The sequence below is a fragment of the Lemur catta genome, chromosome 5, assembly GCF_020740605.2.
Source record: "Lemur catta isolate mLemCat1 chromosome 5, mLemCat1.pri, whole genome shotgun sequence".
Classification (NCBI taxonomy): Eukaryota; Metazoa; Chordata; class Mammalia; order Primates; family Lemuridae; genus Lemur; species Lemur catta.
In genome coordinates, this window is record NC_059132.1 from 53133914 (window position 1) to 53153968 (window position 20055).

The 20055-nt window shown below is 45.9% G+C and overlaps 1 protein-coding gene across 1 annotated transcript; it reads left to right on the forward strand.

Moving 5' to 3' along the window:
* The first annotated feature begins 530 nt into the window (after nt 1-530).
* On the forward strand, nt 531-18150 carry CD83 (CD83 molecule). Its single transcript, XM_045551824.1, has 5 exons — nt 531-622; nt 711-826; nt 13072-13300; nt 15215-15321; nt 16540-18150. The coding sequence occupies exons 1-5, from the start codon at nt 586-588 to the stop codon at nt 16666-16668; spliced, it is 618 nt and encodes a 205-aa protein (XP_045407780.1). The 5' UTR covers nt 531-585; the 3' UTR covers nt 16669-18150.
* Nucleotides 18151-20055: the final 1905 nt, after the last annotated feature.

Genomic DNA, 20055 nt, shown 5'->3' on the forward strand with positions numbered 1-20055 from the left:
TGTGTGTGTAACTATTATTAAAATAGAAGAAGCTCTCTTTAACTGAAATAATTTAAACATGCCGAATGACACTGACTGATACCCTCCCGCCCCAAGGCAGGGAGTCAAGACCAAGTACTACAGACTTATCCTATTCCTATGGAAATCTAAGGAGTCTGACGTCACCACAGGCAGGCTGGGCTTTCAGGGAAGCTGTCCACCCTCTCTGGTTTCGCCCCTGTGAAATGGACATGACCAGCTCGGGTGGCCTGGTTCCCAGCTCTGTTTTGAGGGTCACCGGCGGTGTCACGCGTGCGAGCGCGGTTTGCAAAGCCTCAAGCGCCGGAGCTTACGCGGGAATTGCTGTCGCCGCTGCACAGCCGCAGCAGCGACGCTAACTTGGGGCCCCCGGCTCGGGCGCGCGGGGGCGGGGCGACGGGGCGGGGACCCGGACGGGGGCGCCCCCGCCACCGCTTCCGTTGCCCGGCCGGGGAATCCCCGGGGGCGGCGCACGGGGAAGTCCCCTCCCGCGCGGGTACAAGAGCCGGCGCGGCGCCAGCGCGCCCCAGGACTGCGGCCCCGCGGCGGCGGCGCAGCGCTCCAGCCATGTCTCGCGGCCTCCAGCTCCTGCTCCTGTGCTGCGGTAGGGCCCGAGAGCCCCTGTCGCCCCCCGCCTCTCGGCGACACCCGCTCTCGGCGCTTGCTCACGCCGCGCGCTCTCTTTCTTGCAGCCTATACCCTGGCGCCCGCGACGCGGGAGGTGAAGGTGACTTGTTCGGAAGACGTGGACTTGCCCTGCACCGCCCCCTGGGACCCGCAGGTCCCTTACACCGCCTCCTGGGCCAAGGTAAGCGCGGCGATGCCCGCGGGCTGGGGTTTGGTGCGCTCTTTGGGGACACAGAAACCATCTCCCCTGGGCTGGCGACCCTTTGTGGCTGAGAGTCGGGCGGGGGGGCGTCTCCTGCAGCTGAACTCGGAGTACCCTGTCTTCTGACACGCCTGCCCCACCCCTGCTCCCGCCCCATCCGCATCCAGGTACCAGGCAGACTTAGGTTTTGTTCCCTGAAGACCTCGATCCTGTCCCTGCCCCTAAAGGTAGCCTGAGAGGAATGATCCAAATAAGATACTTTGGAAAGGTGGAGAATTTCTCATTTGGATGAATTCTGAAGGCCACCTGTGGTTGTGGCCAGCAGGTCAGGAAGAAAGCGACAGGGGCCCAGATTTGAGCATTGGCCAGGAGGAATATCCCCAGACTTCCAATGTCTTGTGTTTTGTGACTAGGATGTCCACAAAACGTGGGAGGAGGAGGGGGCAATTTGAGAGGAAGAACTAAGAGAGTCAGAAGTGGTCGTTTTCAGCGGTCATCCCCTTTCTGGGGTACCCCCGGGTCTTCCCCCAGCCCTGCTTCTTCCGCTGGCAGCTTGAGAGGTGCGGAGATGAGGGCATCCTTCAGGGTGCGCGAGCCCAGCCCACAGGTGGAAGAGCAGGCCTTGCTGCCCCTACTGTGAGAGGATGGAGTTGCAGGGAGGCTTTTTAAGGTTTCCTCTCAACTGGAACATTCTCCGATTGCAATTCTGGTGGCATTCCAAAGCCAAGCAGCCACCGTTTGATGTTACTTACTGGTCCTTTGCTCCCCTTCTTTAAGTCAGGCTACTGCCTCAACAGCACCTCCATTTTTGGTCAAATGAATATGTTATCCCAGCCTCACTCTGTGGCTCTGTCTGATTGGCTGTCTTACCTTGGAGGAAATCCATGCATTTGTAGCTTTCCACAAAATGCAGGCCTTCTTTCTGCCCACCATAAAAGATACTATAGGAACCCACGCAGGTATCTGGCCATTTAACAGTCAGTACAAGGCAGCATTGAAGGGATGTGTATGTTTGTGTGTGTGTGTCTTCTTCTAAATGGATTGTCAGTTGCCTGGGGACAGCGCCTGTACCAATGCTTTTAAGTATTCAGCAGGGCATCCAATGTTTGTGCTGTTAATTGCAAAGGTGCTCAGTGAATTCAGGCTGGTACTTCAGGCTCAGTGAATTCAGGCAATGTAGAGATGCTGTTGCTGCCTTGGAGCACTGGATGGTGCATGAAAGTAGGGTGTTAGTATTCCTACTTCATTCCACCTTCCTCACTGTGGGATCAGAGAACACAATTCCACAATTGTCCTCATAGTCAAAACAATAGTATTTTTTTAATTATAAAAACAATATTATTTGAGTGCTCACCATAAGCCAAGCTCCAAGGTAAATACGCACATGCATTATCTGTTTCTATCCTTCCAAAGGACTTCAGGGGTCAGTACCATTACTATTCCTACCTCACAGGGAGGAAACGCAGCCGGCTTAATAAGTGGTGGAGGTGGGATTTGAACCGAGCAGCCTGATTCCAGATGCTGAGCTGTTAGCAGTCTGACTTGATAACTCTGATAACTCTGTTTTCTACCTTAATTACCTACAGTAAAGAAAATAAAAGCGCCCCTGGGCTAGCCAGGCAGGGACTTAGTTATCTCAAAGAAGTGGGGAAACATGAAACCACTGTCCCTTCCAGAGAGTAATTAAAAAATAGAAAACATTATTAATATCCCCAGGGGAGTAATTAAAAAGTACTCATGAAACAAGGAGATGAAATTTCAGACTGTAAAGTTCAAACAGTTGTCGAGTTAAATCTTCTTGCACAGCGTCATTTGGAATGGTTCAGTAAACCATAGCAATTAACCTTTGACTTCTCCTTGGATGTCAGCTGGTGACGTAACTCTGTAATGTATGTGCTTGTTTATTGGGCATAATTCTTGCAAGATTTACCCTGCAAGTCTTCTCCAAACTCTGTAAAAAAAAAAAAAAAGAAAAGAAAAGACAGTATGCTATAGGCCTTTTCTTTTTTTCTATTGGTCCATGGAACAGGGCTGTTGAAAAGTCATATCATGGTTAGTTTTTAAGAAGTAAACTGTGGGCGAGATGAGTGGATGGTAGGAGAGTTGTGCTGTGCCAATAAACTAATCAGGTGCCTTGAAAGTGATATGTATTGTTCCTTCAAGTGTTTTTTTTTTGAGACAGAGTCTTGCTCTGTGGCCCTGGGTAGGGTGCAGCAGTGGCATCGTCATAGCTCACTGCAACCTCCAATTCCTGGGCTCAAGCGATCCTTCCACCTCGGCCTCCCAGGGTGCTAGGATTACATGTGTGAGCCATTGAGTCTGGCCTCCTTCAAGTATTTTTTTTTAACACGTCTCAGCATATTCTGTAGATATTTGTTATTTTCCAGCCCAATAATTATACTTTTGCATTGATTGCATTTGCACAACAAAAATGGATAGAGTGTTCTGGAAACAAAGCCAGTAGTCACATACTGAAATGCTTCATTTTATGGAAGATTAAACATCTTGTCATTTTTCCACAACTTTCATCAAAGTAGAGAGGTGGCCATAAAGGGAGGAATTTAACCCTGGTGAGCACGGCCGGCCCAGCCCATCTCCCCTCACTGTTTTGTCATTTCCCTGGGTTTGTAAAACTTGTTTCCTCTGCACAGGAGGAGGGCTTAATCTAGACATGCACTTGAGGTCAAAGTTGAAGCCAAAAGTGGACAGAGATAGCCTAGTTCCTGTTTGCCCAGCTCTTCTTTCCTGTGGACTAGTGTCCTCCTAACTGGGATCCAACAAAGGGTCTTCCTCTCATCCCTTTCTCTCTTGTACCTTTTAAGGCAGAATGGGTGACTAAGAAAAAAATAGGAATTTTTTTTTTTTTTTGAGACACAGTCTCACTTTGTTGTCCAGGCTAGAATGCCATAGAGTCATAGAGTCAGTCTAGCTCACAGCAACCTCAAACTCCTGGGCTCAAGCAATCCTCCTGCCTCAGCCTCCTGAATAGCTGAGACTACAGGCACGAGCCACCTTGCCTGGCTAATTTTTTCTATTTTTAGTTGCCCGGCTAATTTTTCTCTGTTTTTAGTAGAGATGCAGTCTCACTCTTGCTCAGGCTGGTCTCGAACTCCTGAGCTCAAGCAAACCTCCTGCCTCGGTCTCCCAGAGTGTGAGGCATGAGTCACCGCACCCAGCCTGAAAAGTTAATAAATTATATCCCTTAGGATAGTAGCACAATTTGGCTTTAAAGTTGTAATAGATTGTGGCTGTTTGGGGAGGTATTTTGAGAAAATATGCAAATAGATTTTGATCCGTCACTCTTCTTCTGTTGGCCACGACCTGTGGTTAAATTCTGGCATAAGGGGGTGTAGCATGATATTGCATCTGCCAGGAGTAAGAACATGCATCAGAGGGCTACATCTGTGTTTCGCGATGAGCGTCACCATGTCCACACTCTCTTTAGTGAAGGTTTGGAGAGAGACTGTGGATGGAATGCTTTGGGCGTGGTTGGTGTTTGCCACCAATAATGATAATGAGCAGTCATTTATCCAGGAGATGAAGTGTCATCTTGTATCATGGAGCCTGACAGCCTACGGTGATGCAAAATGAAAGAGGATATATAGTGTCATCTCTGGGTGACATTGCGGGGGTGAGGACCATGAAGCATCACAAGACAAGTGCCCTTTACAGATGATTTCCAAAGGAAAGGAGAAAGAGGAAGTAAGACTGTGATTTCAGAGCATAGGTCAAACTTGAACTTTAGAATATTTAGAGAGCTCCAGCTGGGATAGATCACAGGCCATCCCATGGAGTGTTCTGTCTCTGACATTCAAGCCAAGAGAACTGGTGGAGAACAGATTCATGGCTTGCATGAGGCTACTTCAAAAGTTCAGGGATAGTCACCATGCAGATCTCGCTTGTCCTCATTATGAAGCTGTCTTCCCTGTATGTTGCTACACTTATATTCGGCAGAGTTGTATTTTCTGGCTCTACCATCTTGTGTGATAATGAGCTACAAAGCCAGGGGTACTGAGGAGAGCCCAGTGCCGTAGGAGGGGCTGGAGTTGATGAGTGTTGGGGTGGATGTAATCCTTCCAGCCCTGCACCCTGAAGGACCCACAAAGGAGCTGATGTGGGCCACTTCCTGCACTTCCTTGATTCCAGAATGCTCTCTATTGTATGATAGATTTAAGAACATGTTTTTAGGACAAAAAGGAAACATTTCTACATTAAATATAGAAGCATTGAAACATTGAAATGTGAAAACACTGTGTGTCTATTAGAATCAAAGAAAAATTATACTGTCCCCATTGGCACTACAGTACTTGATCTGATCTAATCACTTTTATGGGCTCGACGTAAAGTTTGTTTACAGATGTCTCTCATATTTACACTTTCATTATTTAGTAAACCTTTCTAACTCCCAAATATGGCCAAGTTTTGGGCCTGGCATTGGCCATCCCAAGATTGACACGGAACTTTTGCTAAAGGATCATCTTGAGAAAAGGCATGGAAATAGGAATCCACAAAGCCTTTTTGGGGACCAGTGGAGTAAATAGTAATCTAGAAGGGAGAATAACACAGCAGGAGGCTGAGAGATAATGTTAGAAAGTAGGCAGGGAACAGATTGTGAATGGCCTTGAATGTCAAACTATAATGGCTTGAACTTTATCCTTTTAGCAGAAAAGAGCCATTCAAACGTTTTAAGCAAAGAGAATGACATGCAGAATTTGTCTAAAGAAAAGCACATTTCTCCTGGTGATGGATAGAATATGACTCACCTTGAAAGATGAGTCACTTTGGAAGAGGCAGGCTTCATTCTTTCACTGCAGTGAAATTCCCATTATGTTAACTCAACTAAGGCTTAAACACACTCTTGAGATCCTCCTTACTTTCTCTCTTGGTCGCCAGTCCTGTCCATCTGGTTCTACAGAGGCTTAAACAAGGCAGAATGAGGCTGCCTCACGGGGCTGTGGAAGAAGTCTCACCCAGGTGAGAAGGGGGGATCACTGAGATTTTTGGACAATGGTGGAACAGAGCAAAGTTGCTAAAATCTTTTATCTTGAAAGTGTGTAGGGAGGAGGAAGGCAGCTGTGAGAGTTAAATAGAAAAAAAAAACACAACAAGAAACCCCCACTTGTTTTCTGTGAATAACTTTGCCATGAGTAAAATGGGGAACGTGAGTCACATGAGGACTGGATTGTCTCAGCTACATACTTGGGTACGTTGCTACACAGAGAAGAGGAAGTTTGGAGAAGCCCTCAGTGACATAAGGGAAAGTTTTATGTAGGGCAAGACTAAAAACAGATTCATTACCTAAAAAAGGTTCCTCCATCTAAAGCTGTTTCCATAATTCTTTCCTGGCTTCTCCTGGAATAACCCTAGATTTTCTATCAGCAGTCTTTAGCTCAAACCAGAGCTGGACAAAAATAGTTTCCTAAGATTCTTTTACACCCATAAGCATGTTTTTGTTTTTTGTTTGGTTTTGTTTTGCACTGGGGTGTATTTGGGTAAAATTCCTGTGTGTGCTGTATGTAGCTAGTACAGACTTGGGAGCCCAGGACTTGTTAATATCACTTGGTATTTCTTGGAGCACCAACTAGTCTACTGCATGTTGTTGTTCCAATTCTCCAAAGAGAGTATAGATTACAAAAGAGCTGGTAGTTGTCTAGGATTATGGGTCCAGATGGAAAAAAGCTTTTTGAAGAGAAGGATACTGGTTGCCATAAATAGTTCATAGTCACATTGGACCAGACTCTCTGGGTCAATTCTAGACAACAAAGGTTCTGAATCAAATCAGGCCCTGAGGTCTCATTCTCTGAGGAGTGGGAAGCCTGTGAGCCTAAGGGACAAAGCAGGGGTGGCCTAGAGGCTGGAGCCATGTGCGGATAGCCCCCTGTGTGCACCCTCATTTATGCGGTAGTGCTGGGTGCTCCTATCAGTTAGGAGTCTTTCATTTGGGAGGGATTGTAAAACCAATCAAAACTAGCTTAAGGAAAAGGAAATATATTGGCTTACATAGAATTGAAATGGGAAAAAAATCGAAAAATCAAAATATAGTTCACATTTTAGATATATAGCTGGTGTTACGGGTTGAATTGTGTGCCCCAAAAAGATATGTTGAAATTCTAACTAACCCCTGATACTTGTGACTGTGACTTTTTTGGGAAATAGGGTCTTTGTAGATATAATCAAATTAAGATGCTGTCAATCCTGACTCGGGTGGACCCTGATTCAAAATGACTCATGTCCTTACAAAAAGAGAAAACAAACAGGGAGACAAACAGGGGGACACAGGGACACAGGAAGAACACCATATGAAGATAGAGACTGGAGTGACGTGTCTGCAAGCCAAGGAATGCCAAGAATTGCCAGCAACGTCAGAATCAAAGAGAAAGGCATGGAACAGATGCTTCTCTAGAGTTTTCAGAGAGAGCATGGCACTGCCACCCCCTTGATTTTGGACTTCTGGCCTCCTGAACTGCGGGAGAATACATTCCTGTTTTAAGCTACCCAGTTTGTGGTGCTTTGTAACAGCCCCTCTAGCTAATGAATACAGCTGGACTTAGAGGTTCACAGATGTCCCCAGGGCTTGGTAACTTTCCATCTCTCAACTCTTCTTCCTTCATGTTGGTTTTGTTTCTAGACTCCACGTGGCAGTGAGATAGTAGCCAATAACTGCAGACCTGTACAGGTTGAGTATCCCTTTTTCAGAATGCTTGAGACCAGAAGTGGTTCAGACTTTTTGGGTTAGGGATGCTCAACCTGGGTATCCTTCCAGAAGCAAGTGCAAAGGAAGAGATTGTGCCTCTCTTCTAATGTCTCAACAGATGTCTGATTATTCTTAAGTGGCTTTGATTGATTGGATCATGTGCCCATCAGAACCAGTCTCTGTGGTCCTGGAAGGTCTGGCTTGAGTTAAGCGTGCCCCCTTTAGAGCCAGGTGTGGAGCCCTGTAAATGGCATGAGCTCAAAGCCAGTAATGGTGCCCCTTCCAGGTCCAGCAGGACCCTCATGATGCTAATGGCAGAAGGAAGGTGACATGAACAACAGATGGTCCAACATTGCCTTCAGATCCCAGTTGCAAAGGGATTTTGCTGTACTATTATCATGATGCTTTAGAAAATTCAGAATGTTGTGGATATTTTAGAGACATCGTGGGTGGAAAGCTAATTTCTCCCTAGAGTAGGGATTGGGACTTCTAGGACAACTTCACCAGAGAGGAGACGGGAATTATCAGTGGTGAGGAAATGTCAGGATTGGTGGATGGAGTGGAAAGCTATCATGTGTAACAATTTCTATTACCAACATTACCAATTATAAAGCATTTCTCTAATAATCCCATGGGCAAGTAAGGTAGCACAGATGAGGAAATGAGACTCAGGTGAAGTGATTTATCAAAGATGACCCACCTAACTAACGGACAAGCTGGGACTTGACTTCAGGCCTTTGAATTCTAAAGCCAGTGCTCTTGCAACTGTCTTATTGTTTCCAAAATTGAATCATTCATTCAGCAAATACTTTTTGAATACTTCCAATGTGTAGGGAACTGTTTAGTATGCTGAATGAAACCTTGACTATTAAAAAAAAAATAGAGAGCAGTAACATTTTTAGAGCCTTCTGTGTGATCAGTACTGTGCTTGGGGTCCATGTACATTGTACGTGTCTTCACACCAGCTCTCTGAGATGTAATCACCCCCAGATTCCAGTGGAGCAAACCAAGCCTGAGAGTTTTCAGTGAGTTGGCTGAGAGCGGCACTAGCCGTGGGAGGGCTGGGGTTTGGTTCCAGCTCCGTCCAGTGCCAAAGCCTGTGCTCTTAATTATGCTGCCTCTGCTATACTCGTAACTCTGTTAACAGCCATAAATCCAGCTCTGTCTGTTAGACCTAGTAAATTTCAAAGTGGAAAATCATTTTTCTAATAAAACTACACTTAGAAAAAAATGATGTTAATGCTCATACATTCTACCCTCATTATGACATCAACCTCCAAGCCAAACTATTTTGCACGTTATAAAGAGCTGTTTTTATGATGAATGGGGATTATATTGGCACTTTAATTGAGTTAGAAACCAAGGTACATGAATGCTAGTGCATAAGAAATGCAGTAAAAAAAAAAAGCTGTTCAATGTGCTTGGAATACATCAGATTAATTTAATACCACCTTTAAATCCTTAAAGTCTACCTTTAAATATGTTTCATGAAATTGTTAGATGAAATTTTTATATACACATATATGTACACACATTTTTCTCCCCTGAAAAAAATTTTTTTTTGTTTTTGTTAGGCTCCTATCACATTCTTAACAGATATAATGTATGATATATTTGGATTTCAAGTTTGTGATCAAAGCTCTTTCTTTGCTATAGGAATGGAACTGTTGCCCTCTTAGGTTCAAAAATGCTTATCTAGGAGGTTGGTATGTATTTGGATAAAATTAGGTAAACTTTAAAAAAAAAAAAACACTTTCCACAATAGGATTTTTGAAATATTGGTTCAATTCCAGCCATATTTAATTATTTATTTCTTTTGTTCTAGTCCAAATTTGTCCATCATTTAAAAAAGAAAAAACCTACTTCATTCACTTGCCTTTAAAATTAGTGCTTGTATTTGCTTGATTTAGCTTTCAGCAAATTAAAGAGAGTTTATTTTAATTTAAGGCTTGTGGTTTCCTTAAGGTCAAATCTCCATTTGAGAGAAAGAATATGGTATTTAAATTATTTAGTCAAATTGGAGGCTTTGAGACAAGTCAGAGTCCCTAGGCTTTCTGAAAATGAAATGTCCCACATTTGCATTTTTCAACCCAAGAAGATAGAGTTGTCAGCATAAAAGTTAATGCACAAAGTGTGAATTTTAAAAGACATTTTTGGGATGAGTGTTTTGAGGAACTAATTTGCTGAAATTGTGTTGTGCTTTAACGCACTGTACTACAATATTAGCGTTGTGAAGTGTGCATTAAATAGTTCCTGTCAATTATGGTTGGCTGTGAATGAATCCAAGGGTTCCTTTTGTTATAAATTACTATTTCCTAAAACACTTTTGCAGAGAGGCAATGGAACACTTTTAGATTTGGAATGTTTAAAGAGCTATTCTTGCCAGTGGTTGATTTTGAGCCAGCTCCAGTGTATATAAGAACTCATAAAACAAAGCAAAGTAAAGATGGCCCGTTTGTCGTTACTCTGTTTTCCTCCCACTGAAATTTCTCCTTCAGTTCTTGGTGATGCCTCTGCCTCAGCTGACTCATCTGATAAGGTGGGTGATAGCTGCTTGGCCACGTGGCTGACAATAATGATTTGAGCTTTTGCACACAAAGTCCCTTGATCCTGTTAGCATCCCACTCCCATTGTGAGCCTGCAACATTAACACAAAAACTACAACTACATTTGCAACTCTGGGCAAATCCCAGATTCCTCAGATGGGATCACACAAGAAAGTATAGGTTAAAATGGCAAAAGGAAGAGGAAATGGGGCGTGTGTATACCTAGAACTTGAAGCTAGAGGGAGGGTTATGAAATATTTCCAGGTGCATTGTGCGAATTTACAGAAGATCCTTTTTGCTATAGTTAGTTATCAGGCAGAGTGCTGTTCATTAGTTTGGCAAGAGTTCCCAGGTTGTGCCAGTAGTTCTCTGGGTCATTTAGGAGAAGGGGTCTTTGGAAGATGACCCAGTGAGAATTGAGATATTTTGCTATGACCCCGCCGATGGCTGTGATGTTTCAGCAAATCAGAGTTCTGCAGATTGCTTTGGGGTTCTTTGTTTTGCATTTCCCCTCATTTCTTCGTTCTGTCCTTACGGGCTCCCTGCATTTGTTTTTCCATTTAAAAATAACTAGAGGCCCATGGAAATCTGACCATCAAATAAACTACATTTTATTGTTGCTGCTGCTGATTTTTTTAAATGAATTCTCCTCTGCAAATAGGCAGAAAGTGCTGCCAGCCAGTTCTGATTGCCAGCACCTCCTTGCTTCAACAATTCCCAGCAGCTAGCGTAATGGGGCCATCTTTATGTAAATGGGCGCAATCGGTTATATTTCCACCAGCTCCAGAGGGGTTCGCAGTTTTGATCTTGACTTTCAGATGGGCCTTTCTGAGTTGAGGGAGGGGGTGGTTGCTGGATTGGAGAGAAGCTTCCCAGAGGCAGGTAATCTCAAACCGATTGTTGCAGCCACGTTTGCATCTGGAGGTTCAATTAGAAAAGAGAAGTAGGGTGGGATGTCGCGGCATGGGGACTGCAGAGACTGGGCTGAGTTAATTATTTCAAAGTGGCCTTTCGGGGGACCCTTGGCACAGATTGGTCCTGGATGGCCCTGGGCATCTGGCCTGTTGCAAGCTCTGCCTGGCAGGAGGAAGGGCCGCTGACAGGCAGCAGAGAGGAGGGGAGGGGGGCTGTGAGCCCACGATGAGACTGCAGTTTGTGGTTGACTTAGGCTTGAAAAGGGAAAAAATGTGCTAAATTAGATGTGCTCTAGAATCAGTTGGATACCTTTAGTTTTCTCTAAGTTTCTTTGGCTACACTTACATTTTTTGCTATATTTTTGAATACCCGAAGGCCCCAGTCTTTTAGCTTCCTCCTGTAGATTCTTGATTATTTAGGAAGGAACCTTTCAACATAAGAAGAACCGTCAAGTAATGGGATTTATGTATATAGACTCGGCCTGGGAAGAGCCATTAGTCTCGGCCCAGTGAGAGGAGGGTGCTGAGCAGGTTTTCTTGCAGGAGCGATAAATCTGCCACCAGATGTCTCTGTAGCCCACTGTACAGGAACGCTAACACGCACCGAGAGCTGAGCCTGAGCTATCGGGTGACCTTGTGGTGCATTCCCCAACTTAATAAATGAAACCAAAACGACTGAGAGCATGTGCATGTGTGTTTGTGTGTGTGTGTGTGTGTGTGTGTGTGTGTGCATGCGTGCACGGATATATTTTCTTGCCTGAGCTGCTTCCTAGGGTGTCCCCCCCAGTTCCTTGGTTATCTGTTTTCCATCACTGAGTCCTTTAGTAAAAGTCAGAGCAGAGTTGCAGGGTGCTCCCAGAACAGGGGGATTAAACACTGGCAGGTGCAGGCAAAGACAGTGGCAGTGAGGCCTGCTAATCTCTGTCTCTTTCCCTAAGGTGGCTCTTGGGTGCAGTTATAATGCTAGGGACAGATAAGGAACGTCACTTAATCCCGGGCTCCCTGCTGACCCCCAGCCGACCAGCAAAGGCAGCGCAGGTGCTACTAGGCGATGCGACACTGAGCACTGAAGGGCTGCCCATGAGCGCTGAAAACAGGGATTTTCTTTACTGTGTGTGTAAATCCATTTTAGAAGCTTTAAAACTTTTCAATGGAGGAGCAATTGGCGAGTTAATTAGGCAAATTAAAAATGTGTCCCGGAAAGAGAGAGTGAATGGTGAATGTGATGTGTGCCTCATCTTCGAAGTGGGAGGTGCTGAAAACACCGTATTGGTTTAATCACAAAGACAGTTCAGGGAAAGGAAGCGGCCAGATTAATTGTCTGACTACACTGGGCATCCCCCCTCCCCCGTCAGGCAGGTCTGCCCTGGGTATGGTGATTTCAGCTATTTCCGCCCTTCGTGCGCAGTTTGACATGACCACCACATGGTCTGACACATCCCATCTCCGCAAGGCACTCTTCTCAGCTGTCTCCCTGCCCTCGTAGAGAGAAAAACTGTGGCACATTTGGCTACGTCGGGCGTGACCACAGAAATACACAGCCTTTGAAGAACAAGGTGACTGTTGCCAGGAGGCATTGCTCATCTGCGTCTCTGGTCTTAGTCGAGTTGTCTGGCAATGATCTTAAGAGACTTAGGAATTTTTACAAATAAAAGGCTAGGGTACAAAAATAAGAATCTGTCAATGGGTGAGTTGGTATCTGAAGAAGACAAGAGAACATTTAATACAGTATGATCAATACCAAAATATAATCCGGTGTGACTCATGCTCAATACATCACCACTGTCAACAGCAACATTCTGTCCTGTGTATAGGGTGGAAGCTGGGGATACTTAAGACAGAATCCTAAGATGCAGTCCTGCTCTTATTTCTAGGAAGATACAGCGTTAAGGAATTTCCAGAGGTTCTCTCTTGCTCCTGCAAAAGTCACACATACAAAAACAAAAAGCGCAATATCTTGCTTTAGAAACATTACCTTAGGCTGAATTTTATGAAAACAAGATGGAAAATGCTGGTGTCGAGTCCCAGTGCTTGCGGTGGAGTGTGACTCACTGTGGTTCCTTCCTCCAGCTTACAGAGGGCAGAGCAGAGAGGATAGAGGCCCCCCGGGAAGACCTGCGCCCGGGGGAACAGCTCTTCCAGCAGGGCCCAAATGGCTCTGCCGACGCTCCCAGCGAAAGGCCCTATTCCCTGAAGATCCAAAACACAACCAGCTGCAACTCAGGGACATACAGGTGCACTCTGTGGGACCCGGAAGGGCAGAGAAGCCTAAGCGGCACAGTGATCTTGAGAGTGACAGGTGAGGTGACCTGCTGCACTTGTTTTCCTCTTGCAAAATGCATGTGCACTTAATATCCGGCCTATTACCAGTGCTCTCTTTTGGAGTCTAACTACAGCTCTGGATCACCTCTGTGGCTAAACGCTGAATTCCATTGCAAGAATGTCATAACTTTTCTTTCTATGGCTTAAGCTGTTCCTTTTGTTTGACTTTTGCCTACCACTTGTCTGGGGCTGAGGCTGGAAATGAAAAACATGCTGTCGTAGAGCCCTTGATTTTGTACAATAGCTGCTTTCTGCTTGTGTCAGGTATCTGAAAGGAATCAGACTCAAGATCATATTCTTATACTCACAAGAGCACACTCCCTGTTGCGGGGCAGTGTGTGCGTTTTGCTCAGCGTTATACACACACACACACCCCCTCAGGCCCTCCTCCACCTCCAGCCCTCTGCCCTGGTTTCTTTGTCTTCCTAGCACTTGGTACAAGACGTGTTGTGTGTGGGTTGGATTACTGTCTGTCTGCCCTAAGGCAGCAATACCTTCTCTCTGTTTGGTTCTCTGCTGTAATCTGGCACACAGTGGGCCTTCAATGAATAGTATGCACATGAATGACAAATAAGAGGAAGCTCGTGGGGGATCCTAGAGAGGGGAGGTGTGTCCTGCAGGGAGCAGAGGGACATGAACAGGAAATAGCTGGTTTTCTTTCCCTTCCCTCTTTGAAGGCAGCGTTGCTTCCAAGTTAAGAGGTCAGATTCTGGAATCATCTAGGTCTAGTTCAAATATTAACCTGCCATTTGTTGGCATGTTACTGTGGGCAAATCACTGATTGACTCTAAGCCTCAGTTCTCTCATCCCTAAAAGGGGGATAATAACATGTGCAACATAGGCTTGTTGTGAAGGTTAAACAAGAAATTGCACTAAAATGCTGAATGCAGTGCCTGGGGCAGATTGAATGCTCAAGCAGTATTTGAGACCATTAGGTCAATGGCTCTCAACCTCTTTTCTTGAGTTACAGACCCTTGTGGGTATCCATCCCTAGATTATTGCATGAAATGTAGAATCCAATTTTAGGGTTGCCATCTCTCTGGAAATGCAGCCATACAGACTCCAAGGGAGGAACCCCCTCCGATAATCTGCACTCCCCCTGCTCCTGCCTGGGCCTTTACCCAGACCCCGTTAGCGAGTGCAGTGTGTATAGCCAAAGCCAAACTTGCTTCCCTGAGCAGTGCACTGGATGTCCCACCTGAGTAGGGAGAGGCCCTCCCGTCCATGTCTCTGCCTGGGCTGAAGGCCTCACGCCTTCCACTCTCCTTGAGGGCTGCAGCCTCAGCCTTTACCAAGCCCTTCGGGAGTGTTCTCCCTCCCACCTTGCTGCCACCTTGGTGGGAGAGCTTGAACGAGTCCACAAAAACATGTCGACTGACTCAGCTATCGCAGGTCGGTTCACCTGCTTCATTTCATCGTCCCCGAATCCTTCTGCAGTGAGGACACATTAAGATAATTTATGGATTAGCAAATGCGGGTTCATCTGATATAAGGACAGAATACAAGCCAGGCACGGCCCAGCATCTGACATGGAGGCAGATGGGCCGCAGGTTAATCCTGGGCCGGACGCCTGGCTCTGCCACCTGCTGTGGTCTCTGAGCCTCGGCTCCTCCGTCTGCAGACTGGGACTGCTCGTGCCTGCTCTGAGGATTTGGGCAGAGGCTGTATGCAAGTCCCGTGGCACACAGCCGGGCACAGAATGGCAGTGACCACTGGCTGCTGCTACTGCCGTCACCGGCACCGTTACTGTCGTTCATCCTGATGGCACAGATGCAGATAGCAGTGGGAGACAGGCAGGACTTCCGAACGGAGAACAAAACCCTCACGACCTTTTATCATGGTAGAAAGATCCTGTTAATGTGGCTTCATGTGGTTCTTTATTTTCTTTAAGGATGCTTGCCAAAACGTAAAGAAGAGACTTTTAAGAAGTATAGAGCTGAGATTGTACTGCTGTTGGCTCTGGTCGTTTTCTACTTAACACTCATCATTTTCACTTGCGTAAGTATCTTTCTAGAACATCGATATAATGGTGAGACTGGGAGGATCATCACAGGGAACTCCCTGAACTACCCCCAGAGTGTTTCTTACCTACTGGCCACGCATTGAGTGCTGGGAAGGAAAATGAAGTAAGATTTGTAAGGGAAGTTTGAGAAATGCCACAGGGTCCCATGGAAGGCCTTGCAGCTACAGTGCTGGCCGTTGCAGCCTGACTGTGTGCCGTCCCAGAGCGGAGCCCCTTCTTCCTGCGGACGAGGGTGCGAGGCCTGCTGCCCCAGGGATAGATCAGTCTCCTCTGCCTGCCCCCCAACTGTTTTCTCTTGGGGGTTCTCCCCTGATATTTTGGGTACTTCCATCCACTCCTTAAGAATTAGCCCCAAGGAGCCAGAGCAGTGGGGGACCCAGGGAGTCCCCAGGGGTGGAGGATGGCTGGCTGGTGCTTGGACATCCTGGACATGCCCTTGAACTCCAGCCAAACCCCCCCCTCCAATGAGCCTTCTGCATGGCTGCTCACTTGGGTGACCCCGGTCATGTGGGAGTAGGGCCATTTGTGAGTCTGAGCTACTAGGAAGTGATCTGTTCCTTATGTTTCAGTATCCCCAGGAAGGGCTGGCTACTTAGGGACCAGGACAGATGTCACCCAGGAGCTACCCCAAGGCTGGTTCTCGTCACTCACTATGCCCCTCTACTCACTCACTTGCCTCTCCGGCTGTGCACTCCTCGTTCTGGGTTCTGTTGTAGACACCAGTTGATCAAAAGGCTCCAGGGGGCACCTACTGCATACGAGACATTATGATAGGCACTGTGTGGGGTGTAAAAAGGTGTAAGACGTTGTTCCTGGCCTCAAGGAGCTTATAGTTTGGTTGTTAGGGTTCTTTGCACATAAGAAAAAATAATGAGAATTCCCAGACAGTAAATTTTAAAAATGAGTGATGTTAGTTTCCTGTTGGCAGATGCCTTCTTCTGTGGGCACAGACTTTCTATGCAGACATCTAACAGCAGGGGCTTGAAGTGGCCACAGTCTAATCAGTGAATCTCCAAGTCCACGTTTGGAGATGCCCGTGTAACTGTGCAAGTCCCTTGCGGAGTGAGTGAGGTGGCAGGTTTAACGAGGGATTCCAGAATGAGCTGTCTGGGCAGCTCTTAGAGTTTAAATGGAGGTGGCAACTCCTGCATTGTCTCAATTATTCACCTCACTTTTATTTGATTTTTTTTCAGAAATTTGCACGACTGCAGAGTATTTTTCCAGATTTTTCTAAACCTGGCATGGAACGAGCTTTTCTTCCAGACACTTCCCCAGATAAACATTTGGGGCCAGTGACTTTTCACAAGACAGAACTGGTATAAGCAGGATTTCCGCGGGTGGTTTTTTCTGAAGTGAAGGGCTCGGTGGTGTGCAAGTCTGTCAAGCCGGATAGGAGGAGCATGAGCCCCGCGCTGAAGATGGCATCCTTCCTACGAGGTCCTCACATGACTGGAAATGTCTGACAGTGGATCTCAGCCTACTTCTGCGAGCCGGGGCTTGAAAACCACGACATGACCAGCCAGCGCAGAACCATCACTACTTCTCCATGACTACTTTTTAGCGGTTTATGCGGCCATCTGGTCAACCTCTTGGACAGTTTTTCAGTCATATAAAAGCTACGGTGAGATGCAGTTGGAGAAGGGTCTTGGGAAACGTGAACGGCCCCAGCTGGCCCTGTGACAGACTCCCGAGGACAGCTGTCCTTCTCCACATCTGGGGAACATCTCTTTGAATTTTGCTGTGTTTTGTTGTACTAGCCCAGATGTTTTCTGTCTGGGAGAAATTGACAGGCCAAGCTGTGAGACAGTGGGAAATATTTAGCAAATAATTTCCTGGTGTGAAGGTCCTGCTCTTACTAAGGAGTATTATGTGTACAAAGAAATAACAGGTCAATGAACTGTCCCCCAGCAGGGTCTTTTCATCTGGGACAGACATCCATGAAGAAGCAATAAAGGAGAGCGCCACGTCTATTTTTATATCTGTGTGTACTTGTCAAGGGAGCGTTTGTGTTTTTCTCCTTTTGAAATCTATAGTTAGATAGCATTGCTAACGGGGGAGCAACCTGACTACGGAGAGGGAGAAGAAGTCGGAGAGGGTGACAGTGGGACAGAGAGCTGTCTAGTGACCTGCCAGGGTGACAGAGGGATAGAGAGCTGTCTAGTGACCTGCCGGGAACGCTGGGCCAGCCGCGCAATCTGGGTTCTAGTCCCGGTTGTCCCACTCCTGGCTGTAGGATCTAGGGCAAGTTCCTGTGGTTTTTGTTTTCTCCGTTGTAAACCAGAAGGTTGTTGCCTGGGTTAATTAAAATGACACATGTGAAAATGCTTTGAAAAATTATAAAGCACTATACACATTTGAAGCTCTGTTGGGCCATTATCCTCGCTGTTACGATGGTGTACTGGGGATGAGAGGATGCTTCTTATTTCTCATGTTTTCCATCCTTCTGCACAAAGAAGGTTACCAAGAGACTTTCCCATAGTCTTCTGTGTGAATTCACTTGGGGAAGTGAGGAGACCAGTTCTGTGGTCTTGAAGCATCAGACAAAAGTACTTGAAGATATGGACACGTGGGAGCCACTGGCAGAAGGGACTTCACAAAATGGTGCACTGATGTTTTGGTGGCAACTGTCCAGTTTCTCTTATCAAACGTGGGCCCTTCCCTTCTTGTTTTCCAAAGAGATTTTATGGCTTTAGTAGTGTGTGCATTGCTCCCACTGATATTAGAGAGTAAAAGGGTCACCGGGTTGACTGTTTGCCTCTTTGTCATTGCTTTCATGTCATTAAAGGTGTGCATGTGAACAGGGAGTGCTTTTCTGTTTTATATTTAACACTACTTGTAAGACGTTGGAATGAGTGCTGGGATGTCTATAAACTAGTCTGAGAATCAGAATACAAAATAAGAGCTGAACGATTGGTGAGCCCTCCCTCTGGGAGTGGAGGACATATGGCAACGGACCTCTGTAAACAGCACCCTGCTTCCCAGAGATGCTCCTGCGTGCACCGTGGAGATGCACTGACACCCAGTCACTCCATGACCAGCTTGTGCCAACATATATGGCAACAGGTGGCAGGAATGGAAAGAAGGAGAGTTTCTGCTTCAGAAAGATACATAAAGTCAGGGCATTTGTGCCTGGGAATCATGGGGTTTCACTCAAGATCTCTAATAAGACCCTTATCCCCCAAAATTTTAACAACAATCTGGTATAAGTGGTTGTAATAGTTATAAAAGCATCATAGGTGAATGGCTCTTTGAAAAGATGAATGCACATAAAATGTCTCTGAAATCTGTCAATTCCATTTCAATGGAACCAAACCTATTCTCAAATGCTTTACCAAAAGTGCCAGGGTGCCCATTTGGCATGGCAATCAAGAGCTCAGAGAGCTCCCACTCACCTGAGTTTGTAGCCCAGCTATGTGATTTGGAAGTTGTACCACCTTGGGCGGGAGGCTTACCTCTCTAAGCCTTTGTTGGCAGATCTTTAGAATAAGAATAATATCTGCCTAATAGGTTTATTGTGAGGATTAAATGAGATGATACATGGAAGGGCTAAGCCTAGTGTCTAGCAAACAGTAAGCCCTCAATTGATACTGGAACAAGAAAGGAGAAAAAGGGAGCAAAGAAAGAGTCAGCAACCATGACTCTTTGACAAGGCGATTTTGTTAAAAGAAATGAATTGACTTGGTGAGGGAGCCCTGTGACTTTCAGAGGATTAATACAGGGTAAATGAAATGCTTCATGGCCATGGGAATTACAGGACAAGAGAGACCAGAGAGCAGAATTGCCCTTTGTCAGTTTGGACTGACTTAAGCTAGAAACGTGATGGGAATTTGAGAGCAGGTAGACTCAACATTTCACTCCTAGTCTTTGGTATCAGAAAAGGGGTGTGTGTGTGTGTGTGTGTGTGTGTGTGTGTGTGAGAGAGAGAGAGAGAGAGAGAGAGAGAGAACGGAGGGAGGGAGGAGGGGAGAACAGAATTTATCAAGGAGAGCGAACTGGTTTTTCACTGCCTTGATTGAGGCCTGTTGAGATATTTCAGAGGAAGGGGGGTGATCATGGACCATATTTATTCTTTGTCTCCACTGCCAAGGAAGGCTTTGTTCTCAGGTCTCTCCTTTGTCCATGGAATTAGATCTATAGTTATAATAACTTCTCTTTGGAATGTCCCAGGACACAAATACAAACATGAATATCAGCTCCACGTTCTTCCAAAAGAAAGCCTGTGGTTTCTTGTATTTATAATATTACTTAGCAGGTTTTATCACAGAAAACACTGAGCCGCACTCACAGAGTCCAGCAGAGTGCAACAGAGCCCGATTATGTGCTGGGCTTGCAAGAGAAGAGATACAACAGCAGCCTGTGGACACAGAGACAGCAAAGTGAGGCCATGTATTTGACCTCCCAGCACAGTGGGAGCCGGGAGTCCTGGAATGATTCGGTCTGGTTCCCCAGCTCTTTCCTCACTGGCAACTTTATTTGGTGGCATTAACTGGATTGTTGTTGAATACTTCATCTTTCCTATTTAAAAATAGCGAAAGGTTGAAAATCTTAGAATAGGAACTGTTTACTTAGTTCACCAGCGATTGCAAATTAGTTTTGCAAGTGATTGTTTGCAGAGCCAGATTTGATCTCATTGGTTGGTAAAATACAGTCAATCAGTTCTTTGGTCACAGTCTACTATTGTTATTTATTGTCTTCTCAAGATGATGTGC